The following is a 15,965-nucleotide window of genomic DNA, read 5'->3' as shown; positions in this document are numbered from 1 at the left end:
GGAGGTCAGGATACACACGGGACACACACACACACGAGCCGCACACACACATGCATGGCCGCAATTACACACAAGTGCAGGTACACCCGGGAACAATGGACTGTAATGACTCAATATACAGTATGGAACCATAATGACTAAAATAACCCTCTGAATTGTTAAAATAGCAAAATGGTAAATCAGAATAAAGAATGCAAAATGGTTCTTTTAACACTGTTGATTTGGAACATTTCATAAAGAACCTTTCTAAAAGATTTCATTATAGCACCAAAAAGGGTTTCGGTATGGTACGAGCCTAAAGAAATATTTTCTTTTTGGTACTATATAAAACAGACACACATGCGTAAACACACTTGCATTGATACACCCACGCACAAACCACACCATGTCGTGCCATGCCACGCACAGGCACTCCTGCTACACACACACACACACAAAAACAGCACACTCATGCCAAAGAAATCCCACTGACAAATCCGGACAAATGTACAGACCAGAACGGATCTGAACAAAACACTGTAGGTGTGTGACAGCTGGATGGAGCATGGATGGAGGGGTTTAAAAAAAAGACGATGCTGGATGAATTTCATACACCCAGAATGGCATTGTATGAGGAATGGTTCACACACACACACACTCAGTAGGGAGCGGGAGGTAAAACTGTACGATGAAGTCGAGACGCATGTAAAAATGATGGAGATGAATGTAAAAATGGCCGTGAACGCACAAAAACATTTGAAAGAAAGAACTAAGATGGAATGGTTCAGTGTGGTAATCGATGGCGGTCACAGCAACAACCAAAACCAAAGTGCTGGACCAATGGAGCAGGAACACGGGAGGGGAGGGGGGTGAACGGTCAGCGGTCCTTACGCTGTGCGCTCCGTTCCTGGAGCCGGGCTTGCGGTCCTCGGGACGGTGCGTGTGGGGGGGCAGGCGGCCGCTGGGGTGCGCGGGGTGGGGGGGCACGTGAGGGGGGCGCTCGGACGAGTCGTAGTACTGGGGGAGGGGCGGGCGGGGGGGCACGCTGTCGCCCTCCTTGAGGGGACTGAGTGACAGCAACGTCACTGCCTGTTAACAGTTATAACATCAAGTCAAACAGCTGGTCTCACCCTGAGAAAATGATATCTACCTCCTGCCATAAAGGAATAAAGGGTCAGAGTTTTAACACCGGTGTCACAGAAATACATCAGGCTTTTGAGAGGTTGACCCATTGGTCTTCTTACCTGTTAAGTGATGAGAACACAGACACCAAAATCATCCATGTGTCCCCGGTAGATCGTTTACTTCGGTGCTCCATGCTAACACTTAAAAACTTAAATGATATGTGGCCAAGTCTGGCAGTTTTGTGAAGGAGATTTACACAAAATATGATATAAAAAACACACTGTTTTGAACTACAAGGACTACTTTCCATGTCTCCACAGGAAGTGAAGGTGCTGGGCGGTGGGAGACTGTACAGCGGATGAATACATGGTTGCTCAACTAAAATAGTCCCAAAAATAAACCTGGCTACATCAGCTATATTGAGTTAGTTATGTTTATTTTAAAATTTTATGAATCTACAGACCATACAGTAAAAAACACGAACAACTTTTTATGACTAAACGGTCGGTCTTCTTTCTTTGGATAATGCTAGTCACCTGCTATCTCTCAACATGGTGTATGCTAAAGCAAGTGAATGATCTACCGGGGACACATGGATGATTTTGGTGTCTATATTTTCATGACTTAACGGGTAAGTTGACCAACAGGACAATTTCCCAAAATCCTGGAGTATTCCTTTAACTACTGATAGTCATTAATATCACTAATAATAATAATAATCACTAATTTAAGACTATTTTTCCAGTAGTTTGTTGTCAGTTGAACTAAATTTCAACCTTGGCATTGTTTTTCAGTAGTCACTTCTTGTCCTATAGTTTAGGAAACTAAATCTACATTTTCCTTAATATTTCACGACTATGTTAGCATTTGCATTCCCTGATCATTAAATCACAAATCCACACTGTACTTAACTACTGATTCAGTTGTTACTCCATCCAAATTCCAGACTGACCTATCACCAAAGTATCATTAGTCTGACAAACTACATTTATGTTTAAGAGGTAAATGAGCTTGTTTCATTATGAAGCAGTAAGAGGTTTGGTAAACTAACTTATTAGAGTAGTTTCCCAGACACTGGTTACCACAATAAAGTCACAAAATCATTCTCTCTTCCAAATAAAAGAAGACATGTCCAGGTTTTTCAGACTCACATAATTGTAGCCAGAGGCCAAACCCAACCAAGACCAGACCAGATTTTAAACTGCTGAGAGTGGGAATAATTTGAGCTGGATGTTAAAATGTGCTGTGTGGGTTCAGGCTCTACCGTACCTCATTCTTCTGTAGGCTGGAGAGCGGTTTGGAACCAGGGAAGCCTGTTGAACAAAGGGAATACAGAAATGAAATTCAGTTGAGCATGGGGGCTGAAGCATTTTTTTCATAACTGAGACACCTGCAAAAACATTTCTTGTCATGTACAGCCTTTAATTTATTTATAGAGTGTACTCAAGCTGCAGCTACTCAAATAACTCTCAACAAAACATCTGTGAAACCTCAATGACACTCTCACCCTCTTTCCTGTAACATCCAAGATGGGTTTCTACATCCAAAATGGCATAAGGGATAGTTACTTCAGATCCTATATATGAGTAAATTTGCAATAATTCAAACGCTTTCAAGCCATTCTACTTTCCTAAAATGGTAAAACTTCAATTTTTCTGTCTAAAATTCGGGGGGAAGACATCATGACGAAGACACGGAGAGGATCATACATCATGTAGAAAAATGTGTGGCCTTGGTTTGATTCTCGCCACAGCCGGTGTGTGTCCATCAACAGACGTGTGTCCTGTCAAACTCCCCCTCGCCCCCTGTGAATCAGTCTGGGTGAAGGTGAAATGTAAGTAAGTGGTGTTTCCAAGTGTTACTGAGACCCTCACTGCTGTCTGTGCTCCTCTGCGGTTTACTTTTGGCCAGAGCTTCCATCACATCCTGGATCCTCCACAGCTCCTTCTGGATCTGGACGTGCCGCTGGCTCGGAGGCTCCGTCTGAGGACACACACACACACACACACACACACACATGGGTGCATTTAGACACACAAAAGCATGCATGATAATAGATATACACACAAAAAATGCACACACACAGTCATGTACTGTAAGTCAGCAACATATAAGCATCCCCTGCAAATTCTTAAAGCACCGGTTTGTTACCCCCTGGAAGAGAGTGTGTGTGTGTGTGTGTGTGTGTGTGTGTGTGTGTGTGTGTGTTACCTGTGGGCTGCCCAGAGCCTCCAGCTGCTCCAGTAGGTTGGATTTGGCCAGAGTGACATCTGCCTCCAACCTGTCGTACTCCCTCCAGGAGCGCTCCAGCTCCTGAAACCAGGACAGCAACCAACAATGGGGTCATGAGAGTGAGTCTGTGTGTGTGTGTGTGTGTGTGTGTGTGTGTGTGTACGTGTACATGTGTGCATGTGTCCTTGACATGTTCCCTCCCCAACTTCTGCTTCCAAAAAGAAATTTCTTTCTACCTTTTTCTTTGGTTCCTATTTCTATTATGCTTTCATGTTATGTTGCATTTTGCTATCTGTTAATATTTTGTTAGATCTGCTGCACTCATTTTAAGTTGGATAAGAGCATCAGCCAAGTGCCTGTGCCAAATGTGAATCTCTATACCTTGGTTGTGCCCATACCCGACACCAGAATTTCATTTGGGCAAATAGGGCGAATCTACTGCATCTAAATTCGATTTAGGCTGATAAGACGGGTGTATTTCTACATAAAAATCCTGCATATAGAATTTTATACCTGTCCTTCAGTGATGTGTGTGTGTGTGTGTGTGTGTGTGTCGTCTCACAGTGTTGACTCTGGACAGCTCTCGGCAGGTACTGAGCAGGCCGTTCTGCAGCACGTCTCTCTGCTGGACGAGGCTCTGCACCGCTGTGGGGTTGGAGCTGCTCTGTTCGCTCAGCTCCTGGCTGGCAGACAGCAGGGCCGTCTCCAGGGTGTGCTGGGGAGGGAGCACACACACACACACACACACACACACACACATATAAATGCGTGTACTTATGCAAAATACACAGAAACGAAAGCACATGCACATAAGTGAGTACATACACTACCAGTCAAAAGTTTGGACACACATTTTTCTTTATTTTTACTATTTTAAAATAATTTCACATCGAAACTATGAAATAACACAAATGGAATTATGCAGTGAGCAAAAAAGTGCTAAACAAATCAAAACTATCTTATATTTTAGATTCTTTAAAGTAGCCGCCCTTTGCCTTGATGGAAAGGAAAAGGCTTTGGAAAGAAATTCATACATAGGATCAACTTCACTATTTGTCTAAGAAACTAATTTCAAGCATTTAAGCAGAAGCCTTTAGATCAAAATGGCTTTAAGAGAATGAAAAACATAATGCATTCAATCAGGTGTGTCAATTAGGTGTGCAAGTATGCGTGCAGAAACACACACACACAGCTGTACCTTCTCTCTGTGTAGCTGCTGTAGTTTGTCTTCCTGCATCCTCACCACCTTGTCCTGCTCACACAGTCTGCTCAGCTTCGTCTGAATCACACACACACACACACAAACCGAATTTATTCAGAAACTTCCACTGTGTATCAAACATGCAGAAAGAGAGAACGCTTCATTATGGGTGATGCTGGAGTGCGTGCTCGTCTTACGTCTATGTCGACCTCCTCTGTGCGCGGGACGTAGGAGCCGTCTCTGAAGTCGTCTGGGCTGACCTGAAACAAGAAGCCATGGTCAGAGACGGACAGCAGGGGGCGACAACAACACATCTGATAGCAACTGCACCAGCCAGAATGGATATGAAGAGTTCGATTCCAAAATGCTATTTCCTCGTTTTGGGAACAAATAATTCCCTGAAGTCTGTTTAAGTGTTAGTATTTTGTCATCCAAGGACCTAAGTGACATGCTATCTTTTAAATAAATACCAGAATTTATTGTACCTTTGTGATATAAATCACTTTTTTAAGGGTACGTGTCACTTTTTCCCAAATAGCAGAGATCTCATTTTGGAAGGAAACTCTTCATACGGCTCCCACTGTTCACTCCAGAGCGAGAGAGAGAGCGAGGGGATGAAGGGATGAGCTCTCCATGCATCCTCTCTAATCCCGTTTTATTTCCTCTAAAACTATCTCCTACCCAGGTGTTACGGGGCTTACGGTGTGTGAAGACTGTAACGCTGAAATGGGCCGAGCGAAGGGAGAACAAGCAACACAAAACTCCACTTTCACCTCACCGCTGAATACTTATGGCATCGGTGCACTTTAATATTAAGACATTTTTTTTATATTTCTCTCGATATTGTGTGTGTGTGTGTGTGTGTGTGTCCACTATTTCAGAGTAAGTGTTCCCATTGATTGCTACTGCTTTTCAGGTTTCACGCTAAGAGATAAGTAATCCGATTACATTCTTATTCTCTTCTGTGCTTGTTTCCTCTCCTCCTGCCTCTCCATGGTTCTCTCTCTCTCTCTCTCTCTCTCTCTCAGCCTATGGCGAACCTCATGACAGTCTGCTGCTCTTCTCTGGCAGACCTTGAGATAAACCTCAATGAGACCCAGGCTAAAACTGGAACCTTAAGCACACACACACACACACACACACACACACACACACACACACACACACACACACACACACACACACACACACACACACACACTCCTTCACTACACTGGGGCGACTGACTCTCACTTCTGACATGTTCACTTAAAGAGAGCGCTGGTGGCCCCGGCTGGAGGTGGAAGATGAGGGCAGACAGAAGGAGATTTTTAGCGGTCTGGCGTAAAGTGATAAAGTCCTCGGACAATTCCCCCGGCTGGAATTTTCCAGCGAACATCATTATGTTCTGTTCCAGGAAATGCAGTTAAGAGACGACGGTACACGCCCACACAGAGGGATTCACAGAACCTGCACTGAAGTGGGAGCTTGTAATTTAAAGACTCACCCTTTGAAAGAAAAACTGGGCAATATCATTATCTCGAAGCAGTGGAAGGTTTTCTAGTAATTCACCAATCTGTCCACTTAAAGGGGCCCTATAAGGAATTCAAATTGTCCTCTTTTTATATTCATATATTATCAAAGATGATTCATGTGGAAATTGAAAGTCATTGCGTTTTCAAAAATCCATCTTTTTTTAAAGGCAGTTTCAGACTAACGCATCACAGCTGGACTTGGTCCTGATTGGCTCTCCTGACTAAACAATTTCTAAAATTCTTCCAATCAGGCCAGTTTGCAGCATTTGAAGTGGAAAGCCTCCACTCAGCAGGTTCACCTCATTTTAATTGAAGGAGCTGCTGCTATTGGCCAATCAGGGTCCAGTACTGCGAGGACTTAGTCTTTAAATCCGTTCAATAAACACCCTTTTAACTAAACTACATGTATTTGCACAACATCATGGAGAGCATTATTCTTATTCTTTGTATATATGACAAAACAACAAAATCAGGAAAACTGAATCATATGGGACCTTTAGGACAAACATCAAAAAGGGAAAACGGAAGTACTGGTTTGGCATTTCCAAAGTGATAGCCGACAATGGACAGTGCCGTTATGAAAACTGACAATGAGAGGAGATCTCCATGGCTATGAAGCGTTACACCATGAGCCATGCGCTCGCTTCAGGTCACTTCCAACAGAATCAAACGGAAAGCGATGACATGAGATGTGCTGGAAGCAAAACAAGTTGATATACAGTTTAAATAATGCGGTGATGACGTCGGGGTAGAGCTGCCGAGGAACAACTGGCTGACGGACGGACTGACTGCATCCAAAGTGGAAAAACAAGAGGTTGATGGTGAAGGAGGGGGGCGGGGGAGGTGTGGATACACAGCCACTGGGCTACCAGGACAAAGGTTTGGCTCCAGTCAGCTCCAGTTCAGTCAATTTAGCACTGAAGAGTTCATTTATGAAACAGCATACACTACCAGTCAAAAGTCTGGACACACCTGATTGAATGTTCTATGTTTTTCATTCTCTTAAAGCCATTTTGATCTAAAGGCTTATGCTTAAATGATTGAAATGTGTTTTTTAGACAAATATAAATAGTGAAGTTGATGCCTATGTATGAATTTCTTTCCACAGCCTTTGCCTTTCCATCAAGGCAAAGGGCGGCTACTTTAAAGAATCTAAAATATAAGATAGTTTTGATTTGATTAACACTTTTTCGGGTCACTGAATAATTCCATTTGTGTTATTTCATAGTTTTGATGTCTTTAGTATTATTCTAAAATGTGGAAAATAGTAAAAATAAAGAAAAATGCGTGTGTCCAAACTTTTGACTGGTAGTGTATATATCCCATTTCCAGGAAAAAACATGCATATCCCATTTAACATACTACCTGGCCCATGCTACCTGGAGTTCATCATTCAATTGTTGTAAAATGCATTTTTTTTTAGTTTTGGATTATCAATCATTTTGTAAACGTAGGTGTCACTTTTTTCCCTGTTTCATTTTGAGATGGAACTCTTCAGTTTAACTATGTTTAACTACGATTTTACTGATTGGGAATTCAATTAATAACACATCGTTGTTGTCGAGGGAAAACCTTGCAACTCCAGTTTTGGTGATTTCCACGTTTTAACTTAAATTGAAGGATTACATGATCCTCTGTGGGCTGAGAAAGTCCCACCACCCTGGGGCTTATGAAAACCTTTAAAAACCCACTGGATAAACTCGTCGAGAGGTTTTCACCTGACAACAGCGATATGTCAAAAGGACTGAAGTTGTACAAAGCTGTGTATTCCACTGCCTGATGCTGACTGGAGCCAGAACCCGCCCAGGACCTTACTTGCTGGTAGAGTTGCGGCCTCGGTGCCGAGTTCTCGATCATAGTGTGAATCATGAAGATTAGAGGCTCGTTCTCCTTCGTCTAGCGGAGCGCCAAGGAGAAAGAGGATACAGTGGTATGATAACACAGCAGTACGCGTTGTCTGAAGGATCAACCATTGCTTAATGGCTGATGTCCAGGAGCTGGAATGGGACTCGCCCTCTTTCTCTCTTTGTATGGGAGAGAAAATCAGGTTAAACTCTGTAAACTGTGTGAAATCTGACAGTTTAATGTTGTCTTGTTTATTGGCAAATATACAAAACTTCTAGAACATGATCTTTTCTGAAACAATTAGGGTCAAATGATACATTTGGCAGACATATGATCCACCAAGCAGCACCTATTTTGATATATTTCAGCTTTCCTCACAGGTTTCTTTCACCAAAATCCACTGTGCTGACCGGTAGCAAGCAGTGTGAATCCATTTGGAAAGTTGACATTTTATTGAAATAAGAGCTGAGGTTTGAATATATTTAAAAAGCTGAGAGATTTGCGAATTGACTATTTTGCTACCTTCTATGCATATAAACCCAAAACCGACAACTGATTGAGGATACAAATCTAGACTGAGCCTTTAGAAAAACATCTTTCAAGAACAGCTCCTACAAAAAAAAAAAAAACCCTTCCTAACAATTCAATAATCACACTATTTTGTATTTTGTCAATACGGCTCCAACCTCCAAGCCACTCCCTCCCTCTGCCTCTGCCTCTCTCTCCCACACAGCATCTCCAAGGCTAGTCTCTCCCTGCAGCACATGACCTTTTCAGAGCCAAACAGTCATATTCAATAATGCAGGAACCGTGGGAAGGCAAGTTCTAACCTAGAGGCCAAAAATAAACAGCACATTTAGATGCCGGCCATGATCAGGGTCTGCCTCTGTGAACTGTCGACAGGTTGTGTTTTCTTGCAATTACCTCAGCAGTCTGAGCCTGTTGTAATACAATCTTAATGAGATTCCAGTGGAAAGATGCACATGTTATTGTTAACGTTAGTGCCAGTGCAAGTTGGAGCAGATAGCAAACGCTTGCTGATGATTTAAAGCCACGATTACATTACTTGTCCAACCAGTGGGTGTACATTACAGTTTACTATAAAATGAATTTAACTTTTATGAAAATGTTTGCACCTTGGTATGTGAATTTCTGCTTTTAGAAATCCTCAAAACAACTAGAAAAGCTCAGGAGGGCAGAGTGAGATTTTGCTCAAATACGAAGAAAATCCATGTCAAACAAATGTATTACATTTACTCAATCAAAACGCATTTTTCTTTTTAGAATCTTTGTTTCCTATAATCAAACTTATGCCTCTATGCAAATGCAGTTTTGACATTTGCAATTCCTCCCAGCACGTCCCTGTTTGCCGTGCTGCTTGTGTCTGTCTTGATTGTACAAGGCTGACATTTTCAAGCAATCAGAAAGGTTGAGTGTCGCTGCAGTAGGGTACATATAAATAACGCTGCAAGTGATGTTTAATACAGCTTCTAGCAGTATGTGTACCTTTACGACAGCATTACTGTGCTAGCTATCCGTCTATTTATCTATCTGTCCTTAATTTAACCAGGCAGGTCAATTATGGCGGGCCTTCAGAAAGCACTTCACTCCCTGAACTGGGTGGCAGAGTTTGAGAAATGCTTTAGGATGCCTGTCAGTTTTGGTATAAAAAAGGAACCATCTTCTGTAAGGATCTGTGAGTCTCAGAAGATATTTCTCCCCGTTTCTCCCCCTCACTTTAAATCAAACTGAGCAATACCGGTTTACATTCAACAGATGAACAGAGCCATGTCTATGCAAATGAGCTGGTACTGGCTGCATTTCACCCCTGTGGGCTAAACCAGTTGGTCTCGGCCAAATGCAGGTTTTCATTCCAACCAAACACTCAAGCAGCTGAATTCACTAATTAGCTCCTCCTGTCTGGCTGAAAGTGTGTAAATCGGTGCAATCAGCTGCTGTAGTGTTGAGTTGGAATCTAAACCTGCAGGCTCTTGGGTGTCGGGGGCACAAGGTTGAGAACCGCTGAGCTAAACCCAGTTTGGACCATGTTTCACTTCACCAAAGATCTGTGCACTGCAAAAACTGACAAACTTCTATCCAGACTTATCAAGCTTATTTTACTATTTTATTTATTCTTTTTCTCAGGATAATCTGTAACTTGTTTCAGGACATTTACTTGGTAAAAGTGAAATTGTCTTGTAGAAAGTTTCTTGTTTCAAGATTTTCTTCATTGTTTTATGATGATTTCTTGAAAGAAGTCATTTTGGCATGTATCAAGTGAGATTTATTGAAAACAGCAAGATTATCTGCCACTGCATTGAGATAATTTGACTGAAAATATCATGAAATCAGCTTGATAGGTCTGGAAATGAGATAAAATCACTCGAACCTTGTCATTTTTTGCAGTGTGGATAGTTAGGTACAGATGGCACTCAGACTAGAGGGACTTGGGCGAGGAGACAAAGAGGTGTATAAACACCAACAGTGGTGTATAAGCAAGAGTAAAGGAGTAAGAAGAGAAATAGAGGCAGAGATAGACGTAGATAGAAACAGACAGAGACATGTAGCTAAAAAATGGCTGCTGGCTTGCACATGCATGTATTTGTTGTCTAGATGTTAGCTTCCTAGAAGTGAAGAAGGTTTGAAAAGTTCCAGTGCTTTACAATTACTTTTTTTGTTTGTTTCAGCTACTTTTATATTTTGGTTTTGGAAGCAGCTGCGAACGGAGACAGAGAGGAGCAGAGTCAGAAGTCCTCACCTGGCTGTCCAGGTAAATAAGGTTCCTCTGGAGGTGATGGGAAAGAACCTCAGTCTACGGTAGCCGCAGAAGAAGGAGAGAAGAAGTCAGAGAGGTGAAGCGGTGTTTGGTAAAGATGGACAGAAGCAGAAGGGAGAAATGGAGGAGAGAGGAGTTGGAGGAGAAAGGGAAGCCGAGACAGGAAAAGACAAGGAAGGGATAATGAAAGAGACAGAGCAGTTGATGTAAGGATAGGAGATAATTTGAGAAGCAAGGCTGAAAAATTAATAATGTATAATCGTATATTGTGATTTTAGTTTCCATTATTCATAGTTGTAGACTTTTGCAGTATTGATACACTTCATTTGATTCAATTTAATTCCATTTAGAATGCCTCATATAGTAGAAAATAGTCAAGATAATGCAAAAAGTTGCTTCCCAAAATTGTCAAGACTAGTAATTGTGATTGACAATCATAACCTCAATAAAAAAATAATCAGGATTTATCATTTTACCTACAATCATGCAGCACACACAGGCGCATAGTTAGTGCTTGAGTAGAGCGGAGAAATTGGCTCCAGAGTCGCTACTGAAATATTTCATTCATAACCCAAAGTACAGTACATGACTCCTCATGCAAAATGTTAAGTTGCCATTGGTAAGCATACATGTCCTGCAAACTGAATCAAACAACCTCATAAGGTCAACTCAAAACACAGAACATGCTGCACTGGAATCCTGCATAGCAATCTTGGAAATTGGAATACCAGACATACTGCACATTTACATGCATTAAAGAATAATTTCCCAAAGTCTTTCCCAAATAGTGCTGGTCTGACCAATAAGCTATTTTAGCACTGATCAGGTTCATACAAAAAGAAACGCAAACAAAACGCAGCACACTAAAAAGGGGGTTGAAACCAAACCAGCGCTCGGGATGCAGAACACTGGAGCACAGAAGCAGAAACAGACAACTAATAATGTTAACGCTGTTCGATGCATCTGCTGGGATGCATGCTCTCCTGGCCCACAACCGCACTGCAACTTCAAGCCGTCATGCACCGACAGGAGCGGGGGGGCGACCATGCAAGCACACACACACACACACACGCGTGCGCACACACGGAAGAAAGCCCACTCAATACACCCAACACCCAGACTTACGCACACACACCCGACAACCCGCACATACAGCAACACAAGGAAACTCCCTTGCACACGCACAAATCCACACGTATGGGATGCCGACCTTGGGAAAGCATAAATGCGTGCATGCATACATACGTATACGCACAGTGCTGACCTTGGCGTTGGGCCCCTCCATGCCCAGGGTCATTAGCTGAGCTACAGTGTGCTCCCGCAGGCTGTTGAGCTCCGCCTGCTGCCGACGGAGCTTGATCAGCAGCAGGGTCAGCTCCTCCGGCTGCACACAGCAACACACAGAGGAGAGAAGAAGAGCTGCCACACTCTCGACATCAAAAACAAGCGTCCACTGACCTTCATGAGGACAGGAACGGCTACACACATAATGTGGGTAAAGAGCAACCGAGTGTTTCCGATTATGGCTGTGGATGCTCGGCTGATGCACAGTGCACGAATACACACACACACACACACGCGTGCGCACACCCTTACACAAACACACAGCAATTTTCCACGATGGCAGTGTGTTTGGAGCGGCGGCGTAGAGAATCATCACTAGCAACACAGTCCAATAGAGGAACGCAGTCACTGTAACAAAACAGTAAATTGCAAAAGCTTTCTGGAAAATTATGTGACGATTTTTTCTCATCAAGCTGCCGAGGCGCTCCGCTGCCGTCAAGCAATCACAATATTATTCACAGCTTGGTTCAAAAAGAAATATCAGTCCTCACTCTGATTGTCGTCGGCTCAATTTGAGAGAGCGAGCGAAGACAATTTCATTTGTGCGGCGGCATTGTGTATGTGCGCTGTCATTAACAGACAATGGCATTGTCAATAATTACACTGGTCCCGCTGAGAGAACTGGAGAAACAGCAATAAGTGGCTGCTGAGAATAAAACAGAACACATCGTTGAGATAGACGTGTGTGAGGTGCGTGCCGGTGAGTGCGTGAGTGTGTGTGTGTGTGGAGAGCAGAGGCTGTTTTTCATTTATTCCGATGCTCTCCAAATTCTATTCACCAGTGATGAGAATTTATTGAAAGCAGTTAAATCTCACGGTGTGTTCGAGGAGCAGGGAGGAGAGGAGAGGAGTTGTGCCACTCACCGTCTTGCCTTGCAGCGACTGAGGGGTGATGGTCTGAGGAGGGATACCGGCTGGGATGGACCGGCGGTCAGGTGGGTAGCCGTACTGTGGAGAGGGACGGGATCGGGTTTGACAGCAGGAACATTTCAGTTTCACTCAGTTCAGTTCAGGTGATCTCAGTTCAATTCTGCTCAGTTTAATTCACTTTGAACAAACTGAATTCAGTCACTACAGTGAGCAAAGAGGAATTTGTCATCACTGCATTAAAAGAGGAACATTATTAAAATAAACTAAAAAAGATGATAGTTAACATTCAAGCATAGCTGTTTCCTAATGCAATTCTTTGTCTTTCTATCTGCCCACATCTGCTTTCTTTGGTTGCAATTATTCAATTCAATTAATTTCAATTACATTTAATTTAAATCAGTTTGATCCCATTCATTTAAATTGGATTTAGTTGCTACAGTGGCCTAAAGAGGAATTTATCATCATTGCGTTGACAGGGGAACATTATTAATCTTAAAAAGAAACAAAAATAAACATTCAAGCATAGCTATTTCTTAATCCAAGGCTCTTCTCTGATCTTTCTATCTAAATCCAAAATGATCTCTCTTTGGTTGCAAATTACTTACTTACTTACTCCTCTTCATCCTCTATGGGACATAAGGCTGCAATGAGCTGGTTGCAAATACAGAACGAAAATTCAATTCTCACTCGCTACAATGACCCAAGAGGAATTTATCCTCTTTGCTTTTATAGATTGAACATTACAATTAAATTAAACTCAATCCATTATTTCCTATTCCAAGGCTCTTCCCAGTTCTCCCTATCTGTCACTCCCTTCTCTCTTTGGTTGCGAATACAGAACAGTACGTGTGTTGCCTCGAATGTGAACATGTGTCTGAGCCGTCTAGTGCCTCTCACACAGAATACAAACTCTGTGCAGCTTCATCAGAGGTGTCACATTGGCTCCCAGCCTGGGGACGGGGATTGGACCTGGGTTTTAGACTTGTGACAGGGGATTGGAGTCATCCATTAAAGTGAGAATCACACACAGACTGCAGTCTCGACTCTGCATCCCATCTCTCTCTCTCTCTCTCTCTCTCTCTTTGAAGAGTCTCATGGGAAAATCAGAAGGAACATCTGTGGACTCTTCAGATCCAGGACCATTTCCATATCTGAGATGATGGACCCCTTTAGTTTAGGATGCCAAGCACATTACTGAGTTTTTCAGTACAGGGAAGCTATATTTGTCTAATTTCTTCCTCTGATGGAGAGGCAAGACAGAAAGAAAAAGAGTGAGGAGTATGAGTGTGTGTGTGTGAGTGTGAGAGAGAGGAAGAAAGGCTAAAGAAATTGCAGCTCAATCGAGGGAGGCTGGAGTTGCGTCAATATGGATGGAAAGATAAAGAAGAGAGTTGCAGTCTATGACACATCTGAATCTTTAGACATGGAGAGATGGTGTGATTTTCAGTCTGCATTTAAACACGATGAACGTCAGGATCATTTCACACTTAACTCTCTCTTCATTTGCAGCTGTGAGTGTGTTTTTGTGCTCGACGAGTGTGTAAACCTTTTTCCATTTCACTTGTCTTTCCAAACCTCAATGTCCTGACTGGATTTGAATGTTTTGGTTGGCGTTTGATCTGATGTACTGAAGCTACTATCACTGTATGGGTGAAGTTTAGTATTCACAACAACTAATATCATGTTAAATGACAGTGAGGTCTATAACTGCAAAGAGATTTTGTGTTTATATGTATTAGAGGTGAACAACATTTATTTCTCCTACTTTGTCCAATTCCAAAACTTTTTAAGACCTGGAAAACATCGAATAAATATCTTAAGTAAACTATCATAACTTAAGATTTGTGTTGAAAGTGTGATCTAGGGTTAGATGGACAATAACCAATAATGCCTTTTATTAAATACGAGACATCAGCCATGTCGTCCACCTTTGATATAATAGAGGTTCTTTTTATTCTATTTTAATTAAATTTTCATTTTCTTTGCATATTTTATTTATTAATGTAACTGCTCAATAATGTATTTTGTAAATTAATACTTCATTAAAAGGCCTAAATATTCCATTGAAAAGATGGAGTGGGCCACCCTGGTTTAAAGAGTTGCTAATTTTGAATGAATTTCATTAGTATGGATTTTTAGTGTCCCATGATGGTCTAAATGCCGTTTCAGAGGCTTTTCCACCCTGAAAAGAATAAAATCCTGGGGGATAAAAAACAAACAAAAAAAAACAAACACAATTTTCGAGTCGGGACCCTTGTGTGATCGTGAGCGCCTTCACCTTGGCGAGGTGTGTCCTGTGTCGGCGGTCCAGCGTCACGTCTCCCCGCAGGACGGGTGACGACACCTCGGACTGGGAGCTGGGGTTGTGGGCGGCCTGCTGGCGGGGAGGGGAGAAGGTGCTGTAGAGGGCCAGCGAGCCGTGAGAGGGCGAGGTGGGGATGGAGTGGGCCACGGCGTGCTCCGAGATGTTGCCCATGGTCTTGGTGCTGGGCAGCGTGCCGTAGTGTCCCGCCGCTGGAGACACAAGATCAGGAGAAGACAAACTCACAGTGGAGTCAACGGGTTTCACTGCCGACCGCTGTTTTCTGGGCTGGACTTGCAAGCTGAGTTTGAGGAGTTATATTCCAAAATACAGAGGGAGCCACCATTTGAAAAAACAACTCACCTTTTATCTTACAAAATGATGGAATAAACTTACAACTCATTATAGAACAGTTGAAATTACTTAGTCAACCTTAAAGCTTACCAAACACTTTTGAGGCTGAAATTTATGAAAAAAACCAAGCAATGAAGGTGCAATTATCTTTCAAAATCAATATACATATACGTTTTGGCATTAAACACTTAATTGCAGAATGGATTTTTATTCATACAAACATTTCTTGGAGGTAGAGCTGCTCCGGGAGCAGTTAGCTAAGAAGTTAGCTAAGAAGGAAGTCAAAATATAAGTGATATAAATGATTAATTTTTTCCATTCATGATGCTGGAAGGTCAGCAGCTAGCTAACTAGCTTACAAAGATATCTATAGGCTAGTATGGCTAGTTTGAACTTGGAAGGTCAGCTAGGCTAACTAGCTAA

At 42.4% G+C, this 15,965-nt stretch overlaps 1 protein-coding gene across 1 annotated transcript in view; it reads right to left on the bottom strand.

The window, feature by feature from the left end:
• LOC139913080 (pleckstrin homology domain-containing family A member 5-like) overlaps positions 1-15,965 on the bottom strand; it is a 166,718-nt gene that overhangs the window by 9,241 nt on the left and 141,512 nt on the right. Inside the window, exons 13-21 of the mRNA XM_078281997.1 lie at positions 15,165-15,400; positions 12,881-12,964; positions 11,937-12,056; positions 4,735-4,797; positions 4,535-4,615; positions 3,899-4,051; positions 3,316-3,417; positions 2,979-3,087; positions 2,374-2,417 (exon numbers count right to left, since the gene is read on the bottom strand). Coding sequence (XP_078138123.1) covers positions 2,374-2,417; positions 2,979-3,087; positions 3,316-3,417; positions 3,899-4,051; positions 4,535-4,615; positions 4,735-4,797; positions 11,937-12,056; positions 12,881-12,964; positions 15,165-15,400 — 992 coding nt within the window. The remainder of the gene's footprint in view (positions 1-2,373; positions 2,418-2,978; positions 3,088-3,315; positions 3,418-3,898; positions 4,052-4,534; positions 4,616-4,734; positions 4,798-11,936; positions 12,057-12,880; positions 12,965-15,164; positions 15,401-15,965) is intronic.

The sequence above is a fragment of the Centroberyx gerrardi genome, chromosome 24 (genome assembly GCF_048128805.1).
Source record: "Centroberyx gerrardi isolate f3 chromosome 24, fCenGer3.hap1.cur.20231027, whole genome shotgun sequence".
Lineage (NCBI taxonomy): Eukaryota > Metazoa > Chordata > Actinopteri > Beryciformes > Berycidae > Centroberyx > Centroberyx gerrardi.
This window is presented reverse-complemented; position numbering and strand designations above follow the sequence as displayed.